Source organism: Propithecus coquereli, unplaced genomic scaffold (assembly GCF_000956105.1).
Source record: "Propithecus coquereli isolate 6110/MARCELLA unplaced genomic scaffold, Pcoq_1.0 Scaffold8, whole genome shotgun sequence".
Lineage (NCBI taxonomy): Eukaryota > Metazoa > Chordata > Mammalia > Primates > Indriidae > Propithecus > Propithecus coquereli.
Genome location: NW_012154173.1, coordinates 8,929,590 through 8,957,507, shown reverse-complemented (window position 1 = coordinate 8,957,507; position 27,918 = coordinate 8,929,590). Strand labels below are relative to the sequence as shown.

The 27,918-nt window shown below is 40.2% G+C and overlaps 1 protein-coding gene across 2 annotated transcripts in view; it reads right to left on the bottom strand.

The window, feature by feature from the left end:
* Positions 1-3,387: 3,387 nt before the first annotated feature.
* The window catches only part of JPH1 (junctophilin 1), an 80,086-nt gene continuing 55,555 nt past the window's right edge, over positions 3,388-27,918 (bottom strand). Inside the window, exons 3-6 of one of the 2 annotated variants that reach the window (XM_012663126.1) lie at positions 21,795-21,913; positions 12,519-13,168; positions 5,866-5,961; positions 3,388-5,699 (exon numbers count right to left, since the gene is read on the bottom strand). In XM_012663126.1, the coding sequence (XP_012518580.1) occupies positions 5,881-5,961; positions 12,519-13,168; positions 21,795-21,913 (850 nt within the window). In that variant the 3' untranslated portion in view covers positions 3,388-5,699; positions 5,866-5,880. The remainder of the gene's footprint in view (positions 5,700-5,865; positions 5,962-12,518; positions 13,169-21,794; positions 21,914-27,918) is intronic. The other variant, XM_012663127.1, reaches the window with a different exon arrangement.

The window sequence follows — 27,918 nt, the reverse complement described above, 5'->3', positions numbered from 1 at the left end:
GGGAATAAAGTTGACATTTGAGAAATGAAAAATTATACTGACTTCCTCATATTACTTGTTGTATCACGACAAATTGGATATAGAGAACATCAAACTTTATTTTGAGCACAGAAATATCTCAGTCTTCAGTACTTTCTTGTGTGAGATTATTTTGCAAATTCTTGTATAGTTTCAGTGAAGAACACCACACTTAAGTAGTATTTGTTTATTCTTTTGAATAATACATGGATCTGAATGTGTCTAACCTCTGCTAATTTTTTACTTGGCCCAGTTATCTGATGTGAAACTGCTTTTAAAATGCCATCTGCAGTTCTTAGGTGATGGATTCTACCACCTGTTAGCTCTACAACAATGCCATGTTTGAGTATCTTCCTGGCCTTTGTCAACTTCAGAAGCAGCTGTGTGGCCTCTAGGTACTTGCTCTACTGATTGGGAGCTGTTAAAACATGCCCAGAATGCTGGCAAGTAAACCTCCGAAAAAGGAGTAGGGGGAGAACACACCCAGAAAATGAGAAAATTAGGTGACCTTTGGCTTCTTCTCACCTTTGCTTCTGCTTTCACTGTGTAGGGGACGAGACATTTATCAGATTCCTTTCTTCCAAATATGTGCCATAAATGGCAGGGGTGTGACATATACATTCCTGGAACTGAAGTCCTCCATTGCTTTCCCATAAGCAGATATCATGAATTCCACTGGATATGCAGTATTTTTTCTTGGCATTTTATGAACAAGTTTGCTTGAGGTGAGGAAGGGGACAAGGAAGGGACTTGTATGTCAGCATCTCTTCAAGGACTGATTTCTTTAATTTTTTGGATACATAGTATTCGTATATATTTATGGGGTACATGTGAAATTTTGTTACGTACATAGAATGTGTAACGATCAAGGCAGAGCATTTAGGGTATCGAATATTTTTATGGGTCTTCAAGCTATTTTGAAAAATGCAATACATTTGTTGTTAACTATAGTCACCGTACTCTGCTACTGAACATTAGAACTTATTCTATCTAACTGTATGTTTGTACCCTTTACCTCTATTCATCCGTCCCCTTCACCCATCCTTTCCAGAAGGACTGTTGTATCTTTACCACAATAAGAGAACAACTTTATCAATCACCAGCTGGACAAATCTCAGAGCGTCACTTTTGTGTTAATTCTACTACAGTTTATCTAAATCAGACTTGGGATTCAAGAGAATGCCAAGGAAGTGTTATGGAATATTGACATAAAGTATCAAAGGACTACCACAGAACTGGTCCAAACCATTTTAGGTCTTCTAAGCATTATGTGCAATTTCTGTGTTAATTCTTCAGATCAAGTTCAAACACACATAACCATGTTCCTTTATAACATGCCTCTTACTCTAAAACAACAATATGTCATTTAAATGCTAAACTTTTAGTAATATTTAGTATTCTGTAAGGTTCAAATATAAATATACTGAAAATCATGAAACAGTAGGGTTGTAAGTACATGCGAGGCTGAACTCTGCTATAGTTATATCAACTCAGTGATATTAGTGAGCTTATGATAGAGATATAGAAATGGACTCATTCAACCTACACTGCTACCTTGGATTTCATGGTATTTGCCATATTTTCATGGCTGAGGAGTGGCAATACAGAACAATGCTAGCCAGTATTTTCTCAGAAATGAGATAGCACAAGATTTAGAGTCAGGTCTGGGACTCTCATACAGATTTTTATGACTTTTTGGCTACGTGATCTTGGGCAAGTCATTTAACTTGCAGGAAAACTTTCACAGGAACATTGTAAGAATCCAATGAGACATCGATGTTAAAGTTCTTTGTAAAGCAAATGTCTCATATTCTCCCATCCTGGAAATTGCATATTAGCATTAAGAAGAAATTCTGTAGGTTGTGGCCTTTGATGTTCACAGTGAGAAAGAGTCACTAATAATCACCACTGAAGAAAGAACATATGACCTACGGCATAATTAACCTTTGTAAAAAGACCCTTAGAATGGGGTCTCATTATATTTTTCAATGTGTCTGAGATGCTAACAGGAATTTAATAATTATTTTTTCCAAGTTCTTCCAATCAGTAAAAACTAAAATATACAAAATAGTTACGTGCCAGGCACTAATAAGCACTTAACAAATGAGGTCATTTCATTTTCACAACCACTCTGAGGTCAGTGCTATGGTATACCCACTTTATAGATGAGGAAACCAGGGACACAGATTAGAGAAGAATCTACAGCAATCAGGACCTGGAATTTCATCCGTATTTACTGCATTTGTTAGTAATCACCATCTTCTATATGTTTACTATTTTCTCCTACTCCTGTAAATCAGACCCCTACAGAGGCTATTACAAAATACCAAAGTATTTTACAGTAGCTTTGGGGTGAGAGGGAAATGTTGGACGGAGGTAATTCTCAAAGCTGCAGTAATCAAACACAGTCCGATGAACTGTTATGCTGTGCTGGGAAAATACACCATGTCTGCAGCCATCTATTAACCAGGAGAGATGAGGCTACCTGGCTTCCCAATGCACAGGAGCAAAGCTGCAAACGGCACTTAAGTGCATGCCTGGGGAGCCTGCTCACCTCTTGAGAAGTACTTACTGCATTAAAAGGGCATGCGGAATATTTCACAGATTTCCCAACCACACAGGTTTCACCCAAGCTTTGGCTTCAGCCCTCCAAACGTGTGGTTTGGACACCAATCTGGACAGTATTCTCTCTAGCATCCTTTTTTCCTCCCTGCTTCAAAAGTCTGTTCTGTGTTCTCTCCTTTAGCAGGGACTAATGGTTCATACCTAGAGGTGATAACTTTGTGTGTTATTTACGTGAGGGTCTTTTTATTATACTGCACAGGCAGCTTGCTTACATGTTGAGGCAGCTTAGGTCGGCACCTAGGACGGCTTCAAAGAGAGCACAGTGGCTGGAAGTTCTTGTGGCAGCAAGTTTATTCGACTGCACGTGGTGCCTAACCTTCTAGGAGTATGACTAAGCGGTAGGGGCCATAGCAACAAACATATTAACTTATTTGGGGCACAATGGTCAAAAATCTTTAATTAATTGAAAAGTACCCACGCAGGAGGGAGATTTAATTCAACTTTGAGTTTTCCTTAAAATAGCAGCAGTTTTAAAACTCTGGATAAGGCACTAATCCAATTTATGAAGGCGTTAAGAGCCGAGCAATGAATCCTATTTTGCAAAATTATTTGTAAGGCCCAGGATGAAAGGAATGTAGAGAGAAAGAGGGGCACAGTGGAACTACCTTCTGCCATGTGGCTTCTTTGAGCATTTTTTTTTCTATTTCTATTAATTTTTCAGATCTCTTTCAACATCACCACCACAACATTCCATATAACTCAAGACAGTAATTTACTCACAAAGGAAACACACCTCGAACTTTATTAATAACCAACTTTTTTTTTATTAGAGCAGATACAGTTGTGAAAACTGTACATTATACATTTTGGTTTCAAGGATTATAAATAAAGGAACTCACAGGTAGGGAGTTCTTTTTCACAGCAAGAAACTTTAAATAAACAAAGTCATGTTTTATTAAGTACATTGGCAGACTGCATGTGCTGTCCAAAATGTAGAGTACAGTATAACAACCCATTAGAAAGAGCCTTCATGTAAAATACAGCTGTGCACATTTTAGAAAAATACCAACAATTTGAGCTTTGTTTTAAAAAAGCTTATAAATCATACATATATTTATAAATGGGACCCACATGCTCACTTTATAAACATATCCTTTAGTTATCTGTTACCCATTACTTCCAAAGCATTACACATTTTAAATAAACACTTATTAAGATTAAATATTTTATTTTATTTTATTTTTTAAAAAAATCAGCTTTCCCAGCCTAAGGAGCTATGGGGGTTAGGAAGGAGCAGTGAGAGTACTGACACAGGAACTTAAACGCCTGTTCTCAGGTAAAAACGTTACTTCCTAAATTTAAAAGTCAAAGCAAAACGTAAAAAATAAATATACAAGTTGTAATTTTTCATTTGCTCTCTTTCTGCCTTCTTCTTTATTCCATATTGGTCACACCCAGGATTCTCAACATATTGTACTTCTGCAAAAAACATCACTGGGTTACTACCCTGCAGGTGACGAAGCATTCAGTCCACACCTGTGCTAACATGGGAATTTTGTGAACTGTCTCTTCTGCACTGAAAAGGTAGCTAATAAGGTAAAAAGAATCTGATTAAACCATGCAAATCATGAAAGTATTTAGGAATAGCTCCCCCTCTGCAATGTAATGTTTTAAAAAGATTTAAGATATCTTTCCTCCCCTGATTTCATTTTAAATAATTACTTTTATAAAGACCACTTAGTTTCTCTAAGTAAGCATGCTTCTGAATAATAAAGGATAAATTATAAAACAGCAAAAAACCAGAATATGTCAGAATGACAAAGGACTGCAAAAGACACATATTTAAAATAAAAATGTCTAAGCCTTTAAAATTTGAAATGAAATTACAAAAGGACTTTGAAAAACAGGAACGGCAGAAAACTGAGAGGCAGGGATTGAACAAAGCTTTATGCTCTACCTGAATGTATTCAACAGAAATTTAAGTTGGAAAAAGAAAACAAGAAAGAGAAGCACAGTTATTAATAGCATCTTGCTTAACTTTCATGGGAATTAACACAGCCACTGACAAGATTTTATTTGGTTGTAAAGTACGTCAGCAAAGAAACTGAATCCTTTAAACACTGATTACCGCAATCCATGCAACGTTTGGACTATACTTCTTCGAATTCTGTTGTCTTTCAGCTTTTAAAATTTAGCACCTCCTAAGTGCATAAATAATTCATCTCAGTAAATGATAAAATTTTTAAAATAAAATTATTTCTTAGGAAGGTACGATGGCTTCCAATTGCTAAATTTTAAAGATAAATAGCCTTTTACAGGTCTAAGAAGAATAAATGACATAAAAAATGGTGTATTGCTATCAAAATAAGCACATTTTCACTAGCACTTTGTTGTTTCTTTTCCTTGAGATGCAACACGTGTGTTTCGTCTGGCCAGGACCGCAGGTGATAGGTGACTATACATCATATTTAAATAAACAGCAAAAATGAACAAGAGTCGTGCACAAGCAAACAAAACCTTCTCTCCCAGAACATTCCAGGAGATGTTAAAGCAGCAGGTCATGGCATAAGACTGGTGAGTGATGCTGCTACCTATTTCTTCTAATGAGATAGGAGTGAATGTTGGAACCACGTCCACAGCAACACAATCCTCCGACCGCATTCCTCGGGCAGTCGTTTCCCCAGCTCCCTACTAAAAACGTCAGATGGTAAAATAGTAAGGCAGCTGTTGACTTCCATCAAACAACAACAAAAAAATGCAGCTCCATACATTTCCAGTTTAGTCACACTCTGCTAGGACAGATGGAGTAGCCAATGCCAAGAACTTCGCCGGATGGGGCTGCTTCAGCAGATTTTAAAAAAGAATCATTATTAAGTTTTGTTCTCCAACACGGCTGTGTGCTTCAGCTCCCAGAGGACCCCAAAGCCACAAAGCATTCCCAGGGGAACTGAACAGGTCCTCTGGCTGAATTTTCCAAGTTTCATCTCTCTTGCGATCCCATCCTAATTCCAAGCCTCCTTCCCTGTGTCTGAGTCTCCCTGGGGTGGGCCATTTAAAAGGCTGACGGCACCACTGCAGAGAACTGTGGGCTAACACCACTAGTTGTCATGACTTCACTGAAGGGTCAAAACAGTTACAGCATTAAGTAACCATGTTGAATCACATTCAGGCATAGCCAAAATTAAAGTGAAGGACAATATGTTTAAAAAAAATAGTAAATCTGAATATGAGAAAAGAATGTTATTCATTGTGATTTTAGGTAGAAATTAAGGCTATTCTTACCTTTCCTAAATCCAATCAAGTTAGAAAGTGAACAAAAAGAATGGCCAACCCGATATTCAACAGCATGACAAGGACAATCATGACTGAATTAGGGCCCTGGAAATGAAACAGAACAAAACAAGCATAACTTTTCCATGTTAATATCACTATGTTACCAAAAACTATAAGAAAAGTAACACGGTTGCATTAAATAAGGCATGAATGATGACGGTAGTTCCAAAAGATATAAATTAAAAATAGCAATGCTATGTTTAGATGAAGACATTTCTGAATTTTTACTTAAAAATGAATCCAGGCTTGAATTAGTCTAAAAATGTTTTAAACAATAATCTACTTCATCCACCTTAAAACAATGGACAACAGCCTGGGTTGAGGCACAGTTCACCATAAAGGGCGTTAGTAGGAACTGATGGGAACTAAGATATGCATTTGTTGTTAGGATGTCACTCAGATGAGGATGAACTGTTTCCTGCTAAGGGCAGTTAGAACATGAGGGTAAAATCTGTAGGACAATGAAGCCTCCAAGGAAAAACTCAAGATGGGGCTAACTCTTGCTTTTTCCTGTTCTTCTCTCTTTCGGGACACCATCCTGTCCTTTAAGTAAAAACTGCACATGGGAAGTCGAATACTCTTAGAAGTTATTTTACAAGTCTAACTTTTTATTTCTCTAATCACAACATTTCAAAATTCCATTATATTTAACTGCAGAATCCTATTTTGATAAATATAACAAACACCAGATAGCCTAATTTCCCCAAACTCGTTTAAACAAATCAACCTCATGGACCCATCTTTTCAGATCTGGCCCACGGAGAAGTCACTTTTTGTTTTTTTTTTTAAGGCCATTTGAAGGACTTTAAGTCGTCTTTATTACAAAGACACAATCTTGGTATTTACTGTTAAAATAGCATCTACCTAATTCTTAAAGAGTATTAAAAGTGTTCCAAATGGGCCTTATGAGGTAGGTAGATAGTAGTTTTATTGTCCTTATTTTACAGATGAGGAAACGGTTACACTCTCTTTGGATATCAAATAAGACTACATTAAAACAATATTATAGAGGCCTCAAAGGCATTTTTTTTTTTTTCCCTGTGAGGGGAGAAGTGGGTAAGGGAGATTGAAACTGCCATCAGTCAAGGGCACCCCTCTCAGGGTCTAGGTTTTGGGTCACACGTCACTTACTCAAGGTCTCTTCCTTGCATGAGGCCGCATCTCCCTGGCACAGGTCAGAGGGCCCACTTCCTTCTCTATCCTAACACTTTTCATACTTTATTGTCATTTGTTAATTGCCATCTTCCCCTAGACTCTGAGCTCCACAGTGGCAGGGCCTTGTCTTGGTCACCACTATGTACCCAGCGCACTGAGTCACCCAGGCAACCAATATTTAACGAAATGCTCCTATCTCCCCGTACTTATCCAGGTGCTGTGGATGTGGCTGTTGAACAGAATAGATTAAATCACTGCCTTAACACAGGTGATTAGTAAAATGGAGGGGCGGATGAGGAAGGAACACGGGTGCCCTTGAGTATGGACTATTTGGAAGAAGAAAAACCCCAGTTCCTAAACCCCATGGAAATGGGAGGAAAATAAACATTTACTGCAGGTCTTTTTAATGCCAGGCAGTGGGCTAAGAATTTCTAAGTAGATTATTTTTCATTTATTCTTTATCTGTGATTATTAGTTCCATTTTATAGAGCTTCAAGAGGACAAGTGTCTTGTCCAAGGTTACTCAGCCAGTTTAAACAAATTAGAAATAAACTTTATAGCCTGTTCGCTTTAGAGTTTCATACTCTTTTCTCTACACCCCTATTAACGCCACAGGCCTTAGTTTAAAAGCAATTTCCCAGCAAGTTATTTAAAATGACATTTTCATCTATATCCTATAATTCCCACAGTGTAAGGAAAACATCAAATCTTGATAATGGCCAACTGCTCTTTTAGAATAGTTGTGTTCTAAGTAAATAGAATCCTAACCTATGCAACTCCTTAATTATGTTTAAGTTAGAACATAGTGTAGGAAACTCTCATAACTCAGAAAATAATGGAGATGATCATTTTAACATTACCACTCACACAGAGATCAAGGAAATACTATTACAGGTTGAACATCCTTTATCTGAAATGCTTGGGACTTGAAGTTTTTTGGGTTTCAGATTTTTTCCGGATGTAACAGTTGAACATCCCAAATCCAAAAATCCAAAATTGAAGATGCTCCAATGAGCATTTCCTTTGAGTGTCATGGCAGCGCTCAGAAAGTTTTGGATCTTAGCTGGACATGGCAGTGAGCACCTGGAGTCTCAGCTACTCAGAAGGCTGAGGTGGGAGGATCCCTTGAGGCCAGAGGTTCGAGGCCGCAGTGAGCTATGATCCCATCTGAGAAAAGCCACCGCACTTCAGCCTGGCAACATAGTGAGAGACAGTGAGACCCTGTCTCTTAAAAAGTTTTTTTTTTTTTTTTTTTGAGACAGAGTCTCACTGTGTTGCTCGCGCTAGAGTGCCATGGCGTCATCCTAGCTCACAGCAACCTCAAACTCCTGGGCTCAAGCGATCCTCCTGCCTCAGCCTCCCGAGTAGCTGGGACTACAGGCATGTGCCACCATGCCCGGCTAGTTTTTTCTATATATTTTTAGTTGTCCAATTAATTTCTTTCTATTTTTTTTTTTAGTAGAGACGGGGTCTCGCTCTTGCTCAGGCTGGTTTCGAACTCCTGAGCTCAAACAATCTGCCCGCCTAGGCCTCCCAGAGTGCTAGGATTACAGGTGTGAGCCACCGCGCCTGTCCAAAAAGTTGGAGCATTTCAGATGCTCAACCTATACTACTACGCACTTTGATCAGATTTTGTTCATGAGTGTATTAAGAATTTGGGATCATTTCAATTCTTTGGATCAGTGGGTTTAATTTATAATTCTCAAAGATAATTTAGTGATATAAAAGAGGAGAAAAAGTATACTGGGTCAGAACAATACAATGCACAGTTCAGTGCCTTACAGTGGACCCAGGAAAAGTGGAATGACAGAGAAAGTGCCTTTGGTGAAGCCAACTCTAAGACGTACCTGACCCTTCAATGCCCATTCCGTAAATCTTCATAAAGCTGTGTCAATTTATCTAATCCTGTCAAATTGGTTCGTATTTTGAGTGTGTCTATTCTCTTGGGTCGAATTTAGCTTAGTATCTTTCTTCACGTTTGTACTGGTAACCTGGATTTGATGCATAATGAATGAATGTTTTATCCAGAATGAAAAATACACACATATATATATTTCTCTTACCAGGGTAGCTCCATTTACAAAGCTATTTTTAAAGATGACTCAGTGAAGATGAAAGCAAGGCAGATATTAGAGGTTCAAACAGCAACTAGGTGAAAAATAAAAATCTGGGATGCTATGTTTAACAGGCAGATTTCAAGCCGTGCCCTCTGTGTTCTTCAGATACCGAGGTGCAGGGTACACGGTGAAAAGCTTTAAGGTGAAGTCCCATAAATATGACTGTGGTGGCCAGTTGCAGCTTAAAATAGCAAAATGAAAAAAAAATCAGTCTTGCTTTTCAAGACTGACTGGGACAGGTGTAATGAAAGAAGCTGGAGCAGGGCAAAGTGTAAGTCTTGGTTGGAAAAAACTTTTGGGCAGTTAGAAAATAAACTATAGGAAGTCAAAATATGGAAACAATTCTAACTCCATAAATTATTTTTTTTTCTTTAAAAGACTTATCTTTAAAATTGTGAGGAATTTTCTGGTAAAGAGTTATTATGGTTTATGTTAATCTAAAACTTCTCTAACTAAAAACATATGAAAAATGCAAATTTTAGCATTAATAACAAAGTTTAATTTGTGTATTTACATTTCTTTTTTGGCGTGAGGTTCAAATCTGACCTGCCAGGGATGCTTTAGATTTTACGTAAGTTCAGAAGAAAGCTCAGGTAATCTCGAAGCAAGCTTGGAAGCTGATCATAGTAATGGCTGGGAAAAAAGTGCAGGCAGTTTTCAGAGTGGGTTGAGATCGCTCATTGGAAGAGTCCTCTTTGTCTACTTGATAAAGCTCTAAAGATGCCTCTTCTGGCACCTACCGAAGTTGCCATGTTGCAAAACCCTACAAAAATTTCAGTATCACATAGGCTGTGCGCCCTGGGATATGAGTTCACATGCAACCACTGCTCACAAGGGTCACGAGTTTACAGTGATCTCTGCCACAGCCTCCCTCCTCCTGCCTCTCACACTCAAGTCACTAATTTGCTCTAAGTGGTCATCTGTGTCCCAGGAGATTTTCTGTATTTCTAGGAGATCAATATCCAGGGTGATCCTAAGGATGGATCAAATCCATTTGAATATATATGAGCTACTTATGCTTCCTTCAACTAGTACAGTGTTCACACAAACATCATCATCATGATAGCCAACGCTTTTTGAGCATTTATCTGTGCTAGGCCACTGTGCTAAGAACTTTATAAGTATTAATTCATTTAATCTTCACAATAACCCTATGAGATAGGTACAGATGAGGAAACCAAGGCACACAGCACTAAGAAAACTTGTCCAGAGTCACACAGGTGGTAAGCAACAGAGTTGGGATTTGAATCCAGGAAGTTTGGCACCAGAGTCCAATTCTATGAATTTTTAAATTGTTATTTATAAACTTCTAACTTACGCAGTGTCTATCTCAAAATTGTATGTGGTACTCCATTGTTTTAAAGGTCATTCACTGACTATCTTTATGATGGTGGTGTTACTAGCTCTGGGAAGAAAACAGTTGCTGGGATGGAGAAAGGTGGCTTTCTGTTACTATTAGGAAGACAACGTTAACTGTTAGACTCTTCACATGAAGCTGCCAAGTCAAGCTGGATTTGCAGCCCCTGTCACGTGCAGAGGCAGCGTGAAGCTCAGGGAGGCTGCACAGCTGCTGGGGCCTCCTCTGTCCCTTTGGTTGTGGAAGAGAACCCTAGGCACTGACCTAGTGAGGTGGAGGGTGCTTGGCTAACTTCAGAATCTGGATTCTGCACATAAGTAAAACAGACTTTTTTTCCTAAATAAGGAGGCTGTTTTACAGAAAGATATTTATGTGGCACAAGCTAGGTAACACAATCTTTTTATTTCCTCTCCCATCACAGCTTAATGTAGGATACTGGGGCATATGCTTCTCTTTGTGGAGTTCCAGAAGTCAACTGAACCCCACTACTGGGCACCCAAAGATGTAAACTATAGGGTTTTGCATTGTTGGAATTTCCCCCTTGTAAATTAGGCAAACTAACACTGATTTGTGAGGCCTTACTAACACGGGGCTACCCATGCTGAAAGTCAAATGAGAAGTGAAGCATTACACTGAACAAATTCAACAGTGATATTATTAGAGTTGTAATATCAGGATGCTGATGTATCAATGTTAAAAATTTTAAAAAACGAATGCTTACTGAAAAGCCAGAGTCTCATAAAGTTAGTCTGTTTTGAAAACCATTTATCTCCATGGAATCTCTCAGGAAGTTAGTCCAGTTAATCTGATTAATTTACGTTTAGCTAATTAAAAAGTCGGGAATTTGAAAAAAAAAAGAGAACCAGTGTTTTATCGATAGTAGCAAAATAGATAAACATAATACATTTCAAGTGTAAGTTAATTAAAACGATAAATTTCAACTGTTTAACCCTATGAGTAAATTGAACGGACCGAAATAAGAAACTGATGGTTGCATTATATTCTTGTTGGCCAAGATATTATTCCATACTAGTATGCAAATATGTCTCTGTAATTACTGGTAAATATTAGGTCAGCTGAGGTTTCTTCCTTAAGCTACATTTAACATCCAACACCTCTGTTCCAAAGGCATGTGACCAGCTCAGTAGGCCAGCTGGCCAATTTTTTAATTGATAATTACTTAGCTTCAGATTTTATAAATTCCACAGAATTTGATAAAATACTAATTCTATATATGATTCAACAAGTAAATCTCATTTGAAGGAGGACGTAGAGATTTTTCAATAACACAGAACTTTCCTGGCCGAATAATAAATATCTTAAATGCTCAAGACTAGTCGATAACAATAATGAACACCTGCCAGAGAACTGAAACTGGAAGACACACACTCTGAGAAGTCAGAGGACCAGAGAAATCCCTTGAACTGTTGGAAGTGTCAGTTCTCATCTGGGAAAGAAAAATGTTCTAGCTGCAAAGCCTGGCTAATTGAGTAAAATCCAAACTAAGGAGAAGAATTCACAGTGGCTAGAGGAGACCTTTTTTTGTGTAAAGATGCCGAGCATTGTTGGGGCAAAAGCTAAGAACTCGGTGGTGTGCTCCTCCTAGCTGGAACTTGGAGAGCAGCTGGCCCTCAGGAGGGGCCAGGATCCCTTTCTAGCAATCCGAACAAGCTTCTTTGAAGCTCACCAGGACATCCTGATAAGGCCTTGCCACAAAGTGATCTGTGCTAAGCTGGTCAGGTCTGGCCTACCTGAGTTATGTCGAAGGTGGGTGGCTGAGTGGACATGGAGGTATTTCTGCCCGGGGAGCTCTTTGCTGTCTTCAAGCTACAAACCTGTTCTGCTCTAAACAACCCTATGTTCCTAGAACCTTGGTTCGCATAGCTGTGATTGAGATACACAGTTATGCCATGCTCCTCCCCGAAAGAACCAGAGGGAAGAAAGGAAGGGAAAACACGTCGTGCGAGACTTACTGAATTGGCTTCTTTTTCCAAAGAAGGGCACGAATCGTTGCTTGCTGGATTCTTTGGTATAGCAAGTTCAGACTTCTTAACTTTTGGCTCAGCTTTGCTTTCTTTGGCAACTGGTTTTGTCACAGATTTGGAGGGACTCCACTTGTTAGGGGATGGCTTGTGCACCAGTGCTGAGGAAGACTGGCTCGATCCATCACCGTCCTCCACGTCTTCTGGAGCGTGCTGGGGGGCGTTCAGCTTCACGTAGTAGCCGTGATACTGAGAATGTAGCTCCCCGTTACTGGGGTTGGGGATGTGGTGGCGGCCAGAGTACTTGGACTGGGGTACGGCTGCTCCTGCCTCCTTCGTGGGAGCCTTTGACATCAAGGGCTTATTGACAATGGCCGTCACCTGCTCATCAGCCACACTCCTTTTGTCTTGGTTGAGTCTTGCCCCTGAGCTGGGGTTTTGCTTCTTCGTGGGCTTTGGGGAAGGAGGCTGGGGAGAGTGGCTCTGTTTGGGACTGGCCTCAGGAGATCTCGGGGGTGTCGTGCCTTTGCGATAAAAATGAGGAGATTCCTTTGGTGTAGGTGGCTTTCCTGGTACTTTTTCTTCTGGATTTTCTTTAGCATCTACACCTTCCTGTAATCTCTGTTTGATGTAATCAGGGCCTGCCGAAACAAAACAAAACAAAAAAAAGGTGATAGAAAATAAGGCATAGAGGCTTGTACCTTACGTATACATATTTTTTGGCTAAATAAGATTGACTTTTTCTTTTAAATATATTTATAAGGCTTTGATTAAGCATAAGCACATTTCTTTCTCCAGGAGAAAAGATTATTTATTACTAAAAAGCTGCTTTTAATATTTACCATTATTTTGGTAGCCACAAAAGTTAAACAGTTCTGGCTTCCCAAATACTTGCATTGTTCTTGCCTACTCGCAGAATATGGAGGTGAAATTCATGTTGATGGAGCATTGGCCGCGGTACCATAATTAATCTGCCTATTTGGATTATGTGGTGTCACAAAGACAGAAAGTACACACTTGTATAGAGAACTAAGCAGATGACTGTATGTGTTTGAACATTTAATAGAGTACACGGTAAGAAAGAGAACCTGTAGATAACATATTTTTAATGATTTGTCATCAAAGGATCATTAAAACTTCCTGGTTAGGAACAACTTCTGTGGTTTAGGTTGCCCTGCACAAAATCATGTTCGTGTAGCCCATTCCCAGCTGTGAAGGATGTTGATCTGCAGGCCCTGAAGACAAGACAAGGCAGTTGTCTTTGGTTCTGTTTCAGGATATATTTTTTTCTTTTTTTCTACACTTTAGGATCGTTTATAACAATCATGTTATTTTTAACAAATAGGCAGAATTTTCATTTAACAAAAAGTGACCGACCCTGCTGCATTCTTATTTTATGGAGAGTGAGAGGCAAAGACACAGATTGTGCGCCACAAGATGGTTTAGGTCCTAAGAGCTTAAGGCGGAGCCCCGGTGCTCGGGACAGCTCTCCAAGGCAGCGTCCTCCTTCCAGGTCCTTCAGCCCCTCCCCTGTAATCAAGTCACGTGCACACTTTGGCTACCACTCCACCCATCAGCCACTCTCCACCCCTTAAGGTGAAGTCAAGGTCCCATGCAGCGCAGTTGGTCATCTTCCAGAAGCTGACACTGTCTCTCAAGTGTACAAGGAAGACACTTTCCCTACCAACTTCTTTATAGAGAGCTGGTCCAGCTCTCGTCAACTCCACAGCACTGCATCTGTTCATCTTCCTTCCTGCCTCCCACCTCACCCCTCACTCCAGACAGACTAACTTAAAAGATTTAGAGGGGCTGAAGAACAATTATCCTTAATTGCTAAAAATACATACTGCATACTTAAACTTTTATTTGCTCTTCCCATGGTGGTCTGAGTAATAAGGCATTGTAATGAGACTGCTATTTATTATGCAAGGTATTTTCCAAAATGTTAGGCGGTAGGTGTTATTTATCTACATTTTTCTGATGTGGAAACAGCTGCAGCAGCTGAAAAACCAAAAGTCACATAGCTCCTATGTATCCTTTCAAAAAAAATGCAACACATAATATTTTAAAGCCAGAGATGAGAATTCCCGAGGACCCACCATTGCACATTTCACTCGGGGCCCCAAACATAACAGTATTATCACAATTTCCATCCTTTAGAAGATAAATCCACTCCTCGGGATTAAAGTTTCCCAAATCTGTCAAGAGCGCAGGTCAACAACTGAGATTTCCTTTCTAAACTTGGTAAGAGCTTACCCCTTTTTTAAATGGGCAATTTTCTTTTAAATCCCCTATCAAAAATGACAGTATGAATTCTTGGGCCGGTAAAAGGTATCTCACTTGAATAAAGAAAAGCGGTAACTGCAATCATTTAAAAGGTGATATCTTTCTGTTTCTGAATTCTTCCTTGGTGCTGTGTCTAGAAGTAGCACTAAGCAGAGGCAGCATCGTGAGCACAGAAACGTTATGTTCCTCCATCAGCCGACTTGCTTCTACTTTTAAAAACCCATAAGGTCACTGATATTGGTCTTTCATGGAAAAGCCCCTTGTGATTCTGCTGCAGATTTTTATAAAACCCCATCTCCTCTTCTGTGATAAGGTGTATTCTCCGATAGATGCAAATACAGTGTTGTTTACATACTTGTCCCTCACCCTGCCACCCAAAATTTCATCAGAGTTGGTTTTATTTGTGCTTCACTGTTACTCAATTTTATAGCATTGCGGAAATAATCATCTAGGTATGGTAGTGAATACACTGTGCAAAGATAATTAAAAGTCAAGTTTCTTGGATCCAATAAAGTTTTAAGCCACATAACACTGACCCAATCACACAAATTACCAGGTTCTTTTAATGCCTTCAATTTAAGAGATAAATGCAAAAGTTATATTTGCAAAAAAAAAAAAAAATTGCCAATATCTATCTTAACATTAAGGCACACTAAAAGCTAACGTTTAACTTAGGCGGCACACAGTGAAATCCCAGCACTTTGGGAATCCAAGATAGGAGGATTAGTTGAGGCCAGGAGTTTGAGACCAGCCTGGGCAACACAGTGAGACTCCATTTCTATTAAAAAAAAAAAAAAATTAGCTAGCCATGGTTGTGCACACCTGTGGTCCTAGCTAATTGGGAGGCTGAGGCAGGAGGATTGCTTGAGCAATTGAGAAACAAAGCCTGAGCATTTCATTTTGAAGACTTGAGACTGTGACAGTGCAGCTTACAAACTGAGGAATTAAATTTTTGTGATGTTCTCACAGAAAAATTGTCAAATTTCTGAGGTGATAGGTTAATTAACTTGATTTAATCATTCCATATTGTATTAAATCATAACATCACTTTGTACCCCATGAATGTATACAATAATAATGTTTGAAAATTTAGAATTTATCCTGGTGACCTTTGGTCTCTCCCGCATTTACTGCAGAAAGCAGATTAGGAGCAGAAATGGGAGCTGTTCTGACACATTTCTACAGAAGTGACAGCTGCCAGCAAAGGATGAGACTGATAAAACACTAACAGCTACAAGAGGCCATTTATTTGGGGTAAACTCAGGCAATTCAATAATGGTAGGTCCAATAAAAATAATTTTTGAAAGCATCTAAAGGGATATACTTATCTGAATAAAGAACAAAAACCTATTAGTACTTGAATATAAAATACATTTTCAAATGCTTTTTGTAAACAGTGCCTATAACTCTGCCTACCTCTTAATTTATACCATCATTAACAAGCCAAGTTGAGAATGATTTGGCCGCTGGAATAATTTGTATAAATAAATTTACACATCTAAATTCTGGATTTCATTGAATGTATTTCTTATTACATCTCTTAACTCTCAAATACCAGTCTAATCACTTCTTTAACTTTTAGAAATCTGATGTGCCACTTCTTTGGACACAGTTTCCTTGTCCTAAGTGTATCAGGAAAAGTATGTCTCGCATGATACTCACGCCCACGCTTCTGAGTTTTTTAGGTATTCTCATTCAGATTGGTCTACAGGGCGTCTGATGATACTCAAAATCTGTTGAGCTCAAAGAATTTCCAAGAATGATAGCAGTACATTTTAGTACCAACTTTTAGATTAAAAAAAAATCCTAGCTTTATTATGCATTCAAAAGATGGCTAAGGGCATAAATGCACTGCCAAGCAGCGGCTCCTACACTTGCTACCCATCAGAATGTCGGGGGTGCTATGCTCAGATTTTGATTTAATAAGTGTGAACTGAAGCCTAGAAATATCAATGCTTTACAAATGCTCTAGGTGATTCTAACATACCCAGCTACAGGCATTTGAAAGAGTGTAAGGAATATGTTGCCTAGAGGTGGACATTATGCCAACCTTACATGACTACATCCAGTTTAGAAATAGTTCCAACAAGGCATAGTCAGATGAGGATGGCCAACTAAATGAGGCTATATAGTTAGATTTTCCAGAGTAACATTAAATGCTTTTTAAACAAGACATTTAATGTAATGCAGAAGACAGAAGTTTTTCCTGGACTATTTTCTCCTGGAAGGCACATGCTGTGCCTTCTACTTGTTCTGCGTAGTAACGTGTGTCTGCATTGCAAAGCCAGCAACATAAAGTTGATGAGATGCAGCAATTCATTAAATAGGCTAGTCAGAATATTGCCACGGAGGGAAATTATGACAAGTGTTGATAGTTGTTGCAGTCAGCATTTTCATCTGTTTTTATAGACAGTATCTATGAATCCTAAGGGATTTTCCCCCCCTAGAGATTTATTTTGGGAAGAAGTCAGATACAGGTCACCTGCTCACCAATAAGCCACAAAATACAAAACAACATTTGACACTGAAGGGTTGTTATAGTTGGCGCAAAGGCCCTGAACAGATACGGCAGATGGTAGCAGCAGGGTATCTAGCTAATTCTTCAGAGGTGAGCCTCGGTGGGCTGGCTACAGGCAGGAACACCATGAAGACTCCCTAAAACAAATGTCTACGAGGTCAGTGCCAACATCAAATGCTTTGTAGCAATAGCAGCAGTCATTAAATAGAAATGAGACATACTCTATGGAGATTGTCAATCAGTGAGAAAGGAGCAGACTGAAAGAGTCTAAGGAGATTACATAACTAGTAGCAGGATCACTTTGTGTTCTATGTGGAGAGAATGCTACTTTCCCATGGGACGTCACAGTCCCATCTGTAACAACACTGCAAGTTCTGTGAGCTGTGGGGTGTCCACCTTGCACATGTTTGGCACTCAATACACATTTGTGAAACTGAATATGCTGGAATGAGTAAGTGCTATGAGCAACCAGCAAACTCATGAATTATTAATTTCACGGCAACTAGTGGATTATTCACTTTCCTTTTCTTAATCAAAAAATTTATTCAGAATATTGAGTTTGGAAGGTGAGCTTAGAAGTCATCTATTCCAGGATGTTTCCCTTTTCTTAACCAAAAATACTACATGTTAATAGTAGCCACAGACAATTACGTAACGAAGATACACTTTGATTTCTAAAGAACTTCCACTTCATACCAGAAATGCACACTTAGTTAACACTGGTCCATTAAGAGCCGAAAGATTTCACTTTTACCCTAAATAATTACCACACTGCGTGTGTGAGCACACTCACACTTGCACAGGAAGACAAAGCTTGCTGGGGATGCTGCCGAAGGGAAGCAGGCTGGCTACCTCCCAAGAGGGCTCAAAGTACTAAATTCACCACATTCTAGGGCAGTGTTTCCATTTCTTTAAACCATGGTCAGCCCCTGCCTCCACTGATAAATATAAAAATTTTACATCCTACTTAATATCACTTGAAATAAAAAACAAAGTATCTTGACTGAAAGGAAGTTGAAAGAGTGGGACAAACAGCCACACATAGTCTCCCAACTGTCTTCACCCTGTGCCCCGATCCCTCCCATGTCCTTGGTGGTCATCCTGCAAAGTTTTGGGTCAGCCTTGCTGGCTTAGCAACCTGATGTTTTGAAGCAGAGCTATTCCTCGGGGCGGACTCACGTTACCAAAGCTCCCAAGACCGATGTATAACACCAGAATTTCACTGGTTTACAATGAGCAATGTAAACATCACATAGGTCAAGGGATTCACACTGATACCACCAGGACATGCTCTCCCTATTGGCAGACCTCCTCAGAAAGCTCAACCGAAATTAGAAAGTTACTGGAGAACATGGAATCGGGACAGGCAGCATGAAATGAATCAAATCTAATGGCATCAAGCTGGGCTAGCCTGATGCATCCATTTCCCGAGTCAGGGTGATCTTGCCAATAAAGCCATACACCACTGGCTACAGTTCCCTGCATCCTTCCCCATAATAAAAACATCCTTGCCAACGTGACAGCAATACGCCAAGGTTTTGGCTCAGGCTTCTCCTCCTCTGGACAGTGTTGGGATGGACACTGCCAATTTTTGCCTCTGTGACTCTGTTTTTTCTATATTTCCTTGGGTAACTAATTCTTTCTTTAGATACTTTCATAACTCAAATCAGGTTACAGGGAACTCTTGCAGTTCTTAAAGCCATGCTAACACTTCAGATCACTTGACCCATCTCTGTAGTATGGGGGACTCATTTTCAGGGCAATCTTCTAAGTTCTTGGAGGGATGACCCACTGTGTCATTCCCACTAATGGCAATTTAGGTTTCTGTACACGTACACAATTATCTACATACACATTCACAAACATCCATTTCTATGCTTATTATTAGAGCTTAATCCTTTGAGTGACAAAATCATCCCAAATAGCTATATTTTTTCCTTTGTTTTTTTAACTGAACTGTAGAATGATACAGTTTCAAACTAAAGGTATAAGATTTAACTAAGATAGTAAATATCTGAAAATACTGCCAGCTCCTAAAAAGAGGTAATTTTCCGTGAAAGTGTTCAAAATGTAAGCTATGACAGGCATCCTTTATCCCAGGGTTAACGACTTCTATGCATGACACATGGATTCCAAACAGTGCAAACTTTTGTATCTGAGATATGTAAATTAAATGAGCAGCCTGACTTAGAAGAAGTACTTGAAAGCCCTTTTGATCACCCTGTAACTGCAGAATGGAAAGCATGAGTTATGTTCCCTGAGAAGATCAATAATACTCAGTAGAGAACAGGCTTTCTATACAGTTGCTGAAGGAAGCGTTGGCTGTGGGTCAAAGGGAGTTGCAGCCTTCACCCTTAGCTCTGGTCTCAAACAGACCCACTGTCCCATCAGGCTACTGTGATGTATTCATTATTGATGGACAACTTGCTTATATGAAGCTGCGTTCACTAAGAAAGGGTGGAATTACATTTTCCCACAATATTTTTTTCCCCTCAAATGCTTTTACACCATGGAAGGCTCTTAAAACCATTCAGTCTGGGAAACTGAGATGACCTTTCAGATCGTTTACCTCTTGGTAACACCTAATAGAAATCTAGAGGGACCCCATTCCCCAGTGGAATTAACAGAACCTAGAAATTACCATCTGCAGACAACAATAGTAAGTTTGTTTGCTTTCAAAGCAGTTCAAGCCCACGGTCTCCTGACTGCTCAGCTTCTTCCCAATGGCAGCACTGCTGGGGAGCACAGCACAGTCCCTTCTCGGGTGGCTGAACTCTATCCCCAGCTCTCAGACGCTGCAACAGCTAATCTGCCAATGCACTTAGGGACCAGGGAAGTGTGAGTTCATTTCACATCAGAAGATGGTTTATTCCTACCAGAGATCACTGCAAAAAATGGAAAGGTTCCCTTTCCTAACAAAATATACGTACATATTTAAATGACTTAAATTCCACTCAGAGATGTAAAAAAGATGCGTGTTGAAGAAAACACCCATTATCAGTGGTTGCCTTCCTTGGACTTGAACTCTTAGGGAAGTCACTCTGTGATGACGGTATCTATCATTCAGCAACCAGGCTGGGTCCCTCCTCAGCCTTTCTCTTATAAAAACTGAGTCTTCTAAATCTGGCCTTTTGCCGTCTTCTTTCTTTGCAGGACACAACCCTGCCCACCCCCGCAAAAAAATCTCCAGATCATTTCTTTTCCTTCCCTCTATACTTCATTATAGCAAAGTTTCTAGCTTTTCTATACATCTTGCTATTTTGTTCACTTTGACTTACCTCGTTCTTTAGGAATCAGGATGCCCTGTGGGTTCCAATACTGTATCCCCTTCATGGGAACCAAACACGTACTGAACACCTATATTGTTTAGGGTGCTGAGCTAGAGACAGGGCTTGAGTTATACAGCTTGATTTAATAAAAACCAACACGGTAAAATTCTTTACCAAGAAAATATAAATTCTGATAGAAGTTGAGAACAATTTACTTTTTTTCTCTTCACCTAGGAATCTGTTGATTCCCCAAACAACCACTAGAAAGATGTTTGTACAGTGATGGAGAACATATATAAAAAGGCAATTGTTGTCTTTTTGAAATTCAAAACAAAACACCAGTGTATTACAGGAAGAGCTAGAAACAGTCTACTAGGAAACTATTAGGAAGTAAATTAAATATTTAAACCTACTGCAAGTATTTGTGGATTGCTATTTTATAACACTTAAGAGGCAGATGATTGAGATCGATTCTTTTTGAGGTTTACTTTCATTTCTTCCATCATGCCCTGCATTTTCCTCCTAATCTGTGCAGATTAATCTTTCAGTGGTACACTGCTTTACCTCCTAACTCCAGTCCTGTGAATGTTAGTTCAGGTACATTAAAAAAAAATAGTCCCCGTACTCACTGGCTCTTCTTTCACTGCTAATACTAATGTTATAGATGCCTCTGAATTTGGGAGTATTTGTTATAGAATCTGTAATTGTCACTAGCAGACCTTTTTAGAATCAGCTACGTCTTTCGGATCTCATTTACTGCTATCAGCTCAAAGTTTGTTGGTCGTATGCAGCTAGGGGTGAGGGGGCAGGAAGGACGATATGCTGGGGGGATATCCCAAATCTCCAGTGCTGATACTCAGACTTTAGGTGATAGTTTTTACTACAGGTTGGACATCCCCCATCCAAAAATCCAAAATCTGGAAGTTTTGAACAGACAGGTATTCAAAGTATCCCCAAGTATCTATTACGAATATGTAAATATATGAAAATCTGAAAAATTCCGAAATCAGAGACACTTCTGGTTCCAAGCATCTCTGATACGCAACACTCCACCTGCATATGTGTTCCCACTTGTTTCTGTAGGATTGCTGGGGTTCAAAAGGTGTTCAAAGAACATCTTTATGTTGAAAGGAAAAAGGAAATGAAACCCAAGCCAGTGCTCCTACCTCTCCCATCGGAGGAGGTTTATTTTACCTGGTTGGTAGAAATCAGGTGACAGCTCCCTGGCCACAGCTCTCGCGACGTCGCACTCCTGGCGGGCAGCCAGCGCTGCCTGGTCAGCAGCGTCGGCCTTTGCTCTGGCATGTGCAGTCCTATGCGGGGCACAAAAGGGTGAGTCAGCAAAGGCAGCACCGCATTAATTATACATGGACAAGCAAATTGTGATCTGGGAAAAGAAATGGTAATTGTGATCATGGCCCAACATCCGCGAGAGCAGGTTTAGAGTCATGTTGCTGTGAGATTTCAATGAAGATACCATAGGCAAAACTTTCTATAAATTGCCTGAGTTCTTCTTCCAAGGGAAATGAAAAGTATGAGCAAGGTCTATGTAGCTTGATGCTAAGCCTGCTTTTCAAAATTTACTGTATCAAATCTCCCATTGACTTTGGTTAGTATTTCCCCCGAAACTATGCAGAGTAGGATTAGAGCATATGAATTAATATAGTATTCATGACTTTATTCCTATGGTACGGTCAATGTAAGAATTTGATGAAGAAAGGTCTGCCCAGTGGTATGCTGGTAAAGAGGCTCTTGGGAGAAAAAAAGATTTAGCAAAACTGTTATTGTATTGGTAGCATTTACTGATTTCCATGGCATAGATACTCCCACCACGGCCAATTTCAGGCCACCAGCAGGATGCCACTGGATGTGTAATTGGGAAGAGACGCGCACTCTTGGCTCCCACCAGCCGGTAAAAGCCGACCGTGGGGCTGCTCTAAGAATGTGCTCAGTAGGGTTATGCTGCGGAGTCCATTTAGTTGACTTTTAAGCATGTTTCTTGCATGAACCAAAAAGGAGAGAATGGGGCAGAGCTGGCAAGGACAAAATGGATCTTTCGATCTTCCATCTCCTTCACTCAGCCTCACTCACAGAAACTTCTTATCTTTCCAGACAACTAGGGCTACAGAGAAGGCAGTAGGGAAAAGAATGGGGCTTTTTGTGGCCAGAGAGGAGACCGAATGTCTACCAGCCTGAGAAGAGAGAACTCTGGGTCGTCTACTTCTAAAGGGGGATGATCTTGCGCAATTAGTCTTTAGATGATGATCATGGGCACCTATTTCTTTGTAAACTTTCTATTACATTAGCACTAGGCAGGGCTATAGATAACTAGTGAAAGCTTAACGGAAGTCTGAAAGAGGTGCTTGTCCTTGTTTCAGAGACAGCAGGAGAGAGGAGAAGTTGGGAAAAGGCGCAGTGCTCTTCCTGCTCTGCAGGGGGAACACAGGGGCGGCAGCTGGAGGAGGCCAGCAGGCAGAGCCTGGGACTAGACTGCAGAGAATGTGGGGGGTGGGTCTCGCCTGAGACCAGGGGCCAAATGGCAGGAAGCCCCCTCCTCACATTACTTTCTCCAACCACCTCCTCTGGTCCTATGTGCTCATGAGGCCCCCTTCACTCCTATTTAGGACCTAGCTGAGGCTGGAGGCTTGATATCCTGGAATGTAAACTTCATGAACATTGGGATTTTTTATTTTGGTCATCTGCTATAACTCCAAAGTGTAGAACACTACCTGGCACATAGTATTTATTGAGGGACCACTTTATGAATAAAGGAATGAATGATGCTTCCTTAGGAACAGCTGGGTAGTTACTTAAAAATGAATGGGACAACAAAACTACAGAGACAATAAAAAGATCAGGAGTTGCTAAGGGTTCAGGGTGCAAGTGGGAAAGGGATGAATAGGTGGAACAGAGGGAGTATTTAGGGGAGTGAAATTATTTTGTATGATACTGTAGTCGGGGATCCATGATGTCATACATTTGTCCAAACCCACAGAGTGAAGCCTGATATAAACTATGGGCTTTCATACTACCGTGTTACCACTGGTTCTTCAGTTGTACCAAATGCACCCACGAGTGCAAGATGTTAACAATAAGGGGCACTGCGTGTGCACATGAATTGAGAAGAGGAGGTATATGGGAACTCTCTGTACTTCCTGCTCAATTTTTCTGATAACTTAAAACTGCTCCAAAAAAAAGTCTATAAATTAAGAATGAGTAGATCAACTTCTAATCACCAAAGCTGTTATTTCTAAATCACGGAAGACGTTTTAGATGACATGTGTTTGTAGAGTATCATGAAATACGAAATGGAAACAAAATCAGGAGGGTAAACACATATTACCCCAACAAGTGGCCGTAGTACCAACCCCTGCGTGGGCGTCCTCACTGACCTGTGATTGGTGATGCTTTAGTCTCGTGTGTTGTTGTGCCTGAGAATCAACGATGCCCTCTGTTAGCGTTCTTTCAGTTTCTCAGAATCCCAACTCATTTTTTCCCAGAATGATTTTCCATTTTGTCTGCTATTCTTAGCTAGAGACTAATTATGTCTAGGTCTCATAATTAATGAAGCCATGAGGGTATAGCTATGCTGCCTTATAATGTACGCTGCTAGCCCTTCAGTGATAAATTTACCAAACTCAGGTACAAACAGCTTATTCTGATGCAATCACAACACACCGCCAGTCAAAGAAAATGGTAGCACCACCTCCACCACTTTTTACAATATGCTAAACCGGAGAACAGACAAATACAGCTTAAGCTTTCTGCAAACATATTGTGGAAGCGCAGCATCAGTAAAGCCTCACCTGCAACTTTAGTACTTAACCCTCTGCTTTTCCACTTGATCTTTCCTGTGAGACCAAACAGGGAGGGAGGATCTTTCTATGTATCCCGGCTCCGTGGGTCAGTGCTACTGCACAGTTGGCCAGATGGGTTAAAACTACATTCAAACCTGAATCCAGAGGTCTGCTCGAAAGCTTTCAGTAGCCCTGGAACTGGTAACGAGAAGTGGGAGAGAACAGGAACCCACCCTGAGTTTGCTGTTAACACCAGCTGATGTGGCCAAGGCCACTGGCCTGTCTAGATTTCCCCCAGAAATAATCTGGACTTGCCTCTGGCTCATGTTAGTGAATTCATGTGATCAAATCCCAGGCTCAGTTCCAGATCAACACACGACCCTTTAATCAGCCAACTGGTATGACATGCTATTGTTCCTGGGTTGGGGAGAGGAGGGGTTTAGGATAGATGGTTGGGGGGATCAGCTAAAACTACTCAGAGTGGAGGCCCTGTAGCTGCAGCTGGTCACATGGAAAATGTGCACACACCAAAGGGACATATGTGCACAAGAAGCCGTTCATTTATTCAAAAGACTGTTGACATTTACAAGTTTTCAGACCCTCAGGAGTCTCCAAATGCCGTTATCACATATGCTTTCTCCCATCATATGCAGTAAAAAGTAACTGAAAAGCAACTTCTTTATGTTAAGCATCAGCTGTTGACTTCCTTTTAGGGCTCTATTTTTACAAATAAAAGTTTTAACTTGTGGAGAGTTACAAGGTATGGGCAAAGACGTCACAGCAAGGCTGAGCCATGGACACCCGGGCAGCTGGTTAAGCTCACTGAGCAGCTAAGTGACTCCCCTCCCGGACATAAGCTCTGCAAAGGTCAACTGTGACCAGCTGCAGCAGTAAATGTGGGTTTTCGGTACGCCAGGTATCATCTGTACTTAAGAACTTAGTGATAAATTATTTTTCTCATCATCCATTTCATGCATATCTGAGTTTTCCTTAATGCCTGAAAACAGTGTTCTATGAGCTCTCAAGTAACCTTAGAAGAAAATAATCTAGTTTCCCCTATTTTTCTTAAACACATAATGCTTTTACGAAAAGCATATTCAACCTTACACTGAACATGCTTAGCATATGTTTCTCCTGCTAAGGGACACACAGGTCCCTGAGATGTCTGTCCCAACTCTGACCTTCAATCTTTTATGTACCTATCAACTGACACAGCTGATAAGGATTTTAATCTAGAATGGACAATGACTCTGCTAACGGTAAAGCACGATTTCTACTTTTTATACATTCCCAATAATAAACTGCTTCAAAATTACGCTGATTTTGATGTCTTCTAAAATTTCTGACATATTAGATCAAAGTTAGTTTACTGATCTGACTTTTAAAAGTTGATGGCAGAAATAATCAATTTGGTTCAGGAGCTGTACTTGTGATTTGCTTTGACACTTAAGTATTTAGAGAAACTTATTAGAAAAACTTAAAAATAAGAGCAGTCGGCACATTAAAAACCCAAATCTTGGTTGATGGCAACACCATTGTTGAAGTTGCTCAAGCCAAAACCTCTTTCTTTTTTTTTTTTGAGACAGAGTCTCACTGTGTTGCCCTGGCTAGAGGGAGTGCCGTGGCATCAGCCTAGCTCACAGCAACCTCAAACTCCTGGGTTCAAGTGATCCTCCTGCCCCAGCCTCCCGAGTAGCTGGAACTACAGGCATGCACCACCATGCCCGGCTAATTTTTTCTATATATTTTTAGTTGGCCGATTAATTTCTTTCTAATTTTAGTAGAGGCGGGGTCTCGCTCTTGCTCAGGCTGGTCTTGAACTCCTGAGCTCAAACAATCCGCCCGCCTCGGCCTCCCAGAGAGCTAGGATTACAGGCGTGAGCCACCGCGCCTGGCCTAAGCCAAAACCTCTTGAGTCATCCATCCCTTGACACCTCCCGTTCTCTCACATGCCACATCTACTGTTGGCAAATCCAGTTGGCACTACCTTCAAAATATATGCCCCATCCAACTCCTTGCTCCCTGGTCATGTCACTGTCATCTCACCGGGGTTAGTGCAAAGGCAGAACTGACCTCTCTGCTTCCATCCATCCTTCCGCCTGCCAGTTCTCCCCTCTGGTTCTCTTGAAATTGTCTGATGATAACCAAAAATTCTTTCCTGAGTTATGGCATCATGGGTAAGAAAATGCAAAACAGATGACCTGTTAGCCTTCCTTTTGGATTGCGACATTATTCATTTATGAGAGACCTAGATTTGAGAAAAGCAATTATCTTGTGCAGACAGCTGTATCCCTTTTTAAGAAGAAATCAGTCTGTTAAGCAAGGAATATTCTTGATAGGGACAAGAATCAACTGGCTCCACAGATCTCAGTTACCTGAGATTTCTAAGTTACCTGCACCTAGGTAAGAAATGGGTCTTTCAATTTTGATTTGGTTCTCTGTTAAGACCAACTCAGGCCAGGTGTGGTGGCTCACGCCTGTAATCCCAGCACTCTGGGAGGCCGAGGCGGGAGGATCCCTTGAGCTCAGGAATTCGAGACCAGCCTGAGTAAGAGCAAGACCCCGTTTCTACTAAAAATAGAAAAATTAGCAGGGCGTGGTAGGGCTCTGGTTTAAAACAAGTTATGTTATCAGCAAATAGTTGTTCTTTTCACCAATGCATGAGTTCACATCTTCCTTTTTTCTAAAAGCCGTATCAAGTTATTTAGATATAAAATGTAAACTGAAGGGCCAGATTTTGGGATTTGGTATTTTAAGGGCCCAAGCTTTTGCAGAAGTATAACATTAATGCTTTGAAAGCATTAATAGCCAGGGACCAGGCAAGGCCAGTCTGAGAGAAAAATGAGATCAAAAGTTAAACCACATTACTGTATCACACAAATAAATGCCTTCACAGATTCATAGGGAGACAGGAGGAGCCGAGAGTTGTTTGAAGAATGTTCATATACCTTTTGCAAAATGCTGTCCATTCTGGGGATCACTGTCCTGTTTATAAAGATCTAGGTGACACATTCCTCTTAGAATTTAGTGCCAGGAAAAATTTGGTCTCTGATGATTAATTGGTGTGCTTCCTTGTGTCCTACAACATGAACTGCATAATCTCTGCTTTCTCTTTTTCTTAAGGCTACCTGGCAACTCGGAGTAAAACTATCCTCAACTTCTGTGCATAATTTTCTTCAACCATATGACTTTAACTCTATATTCCCAATATCAGGAACTTAACTGTCTATGTGACTCCTCACAGTGCCCTGCAAATACTTTTTGGAAACTGGCAGGGTATTTAAACAAACAAAAAAACCAATTCCTGGATCAGCAAGCTCTTGCAGTAAGTTTTCTGAACTCTAGCCCTTACGGTGCGCTAACACTCAGGGGACGTACATAAAAACATGGGCATAGCAGAGTCTACTATTTACCCTCCTTTAATCAGATTTTTTTCTATAACCAGAACATTTTTAATCTTGGAAAATAAGTCCTCATTCTTAAGTACTTTATAGACTTGATTCCCTAACGTTTGATCAAAA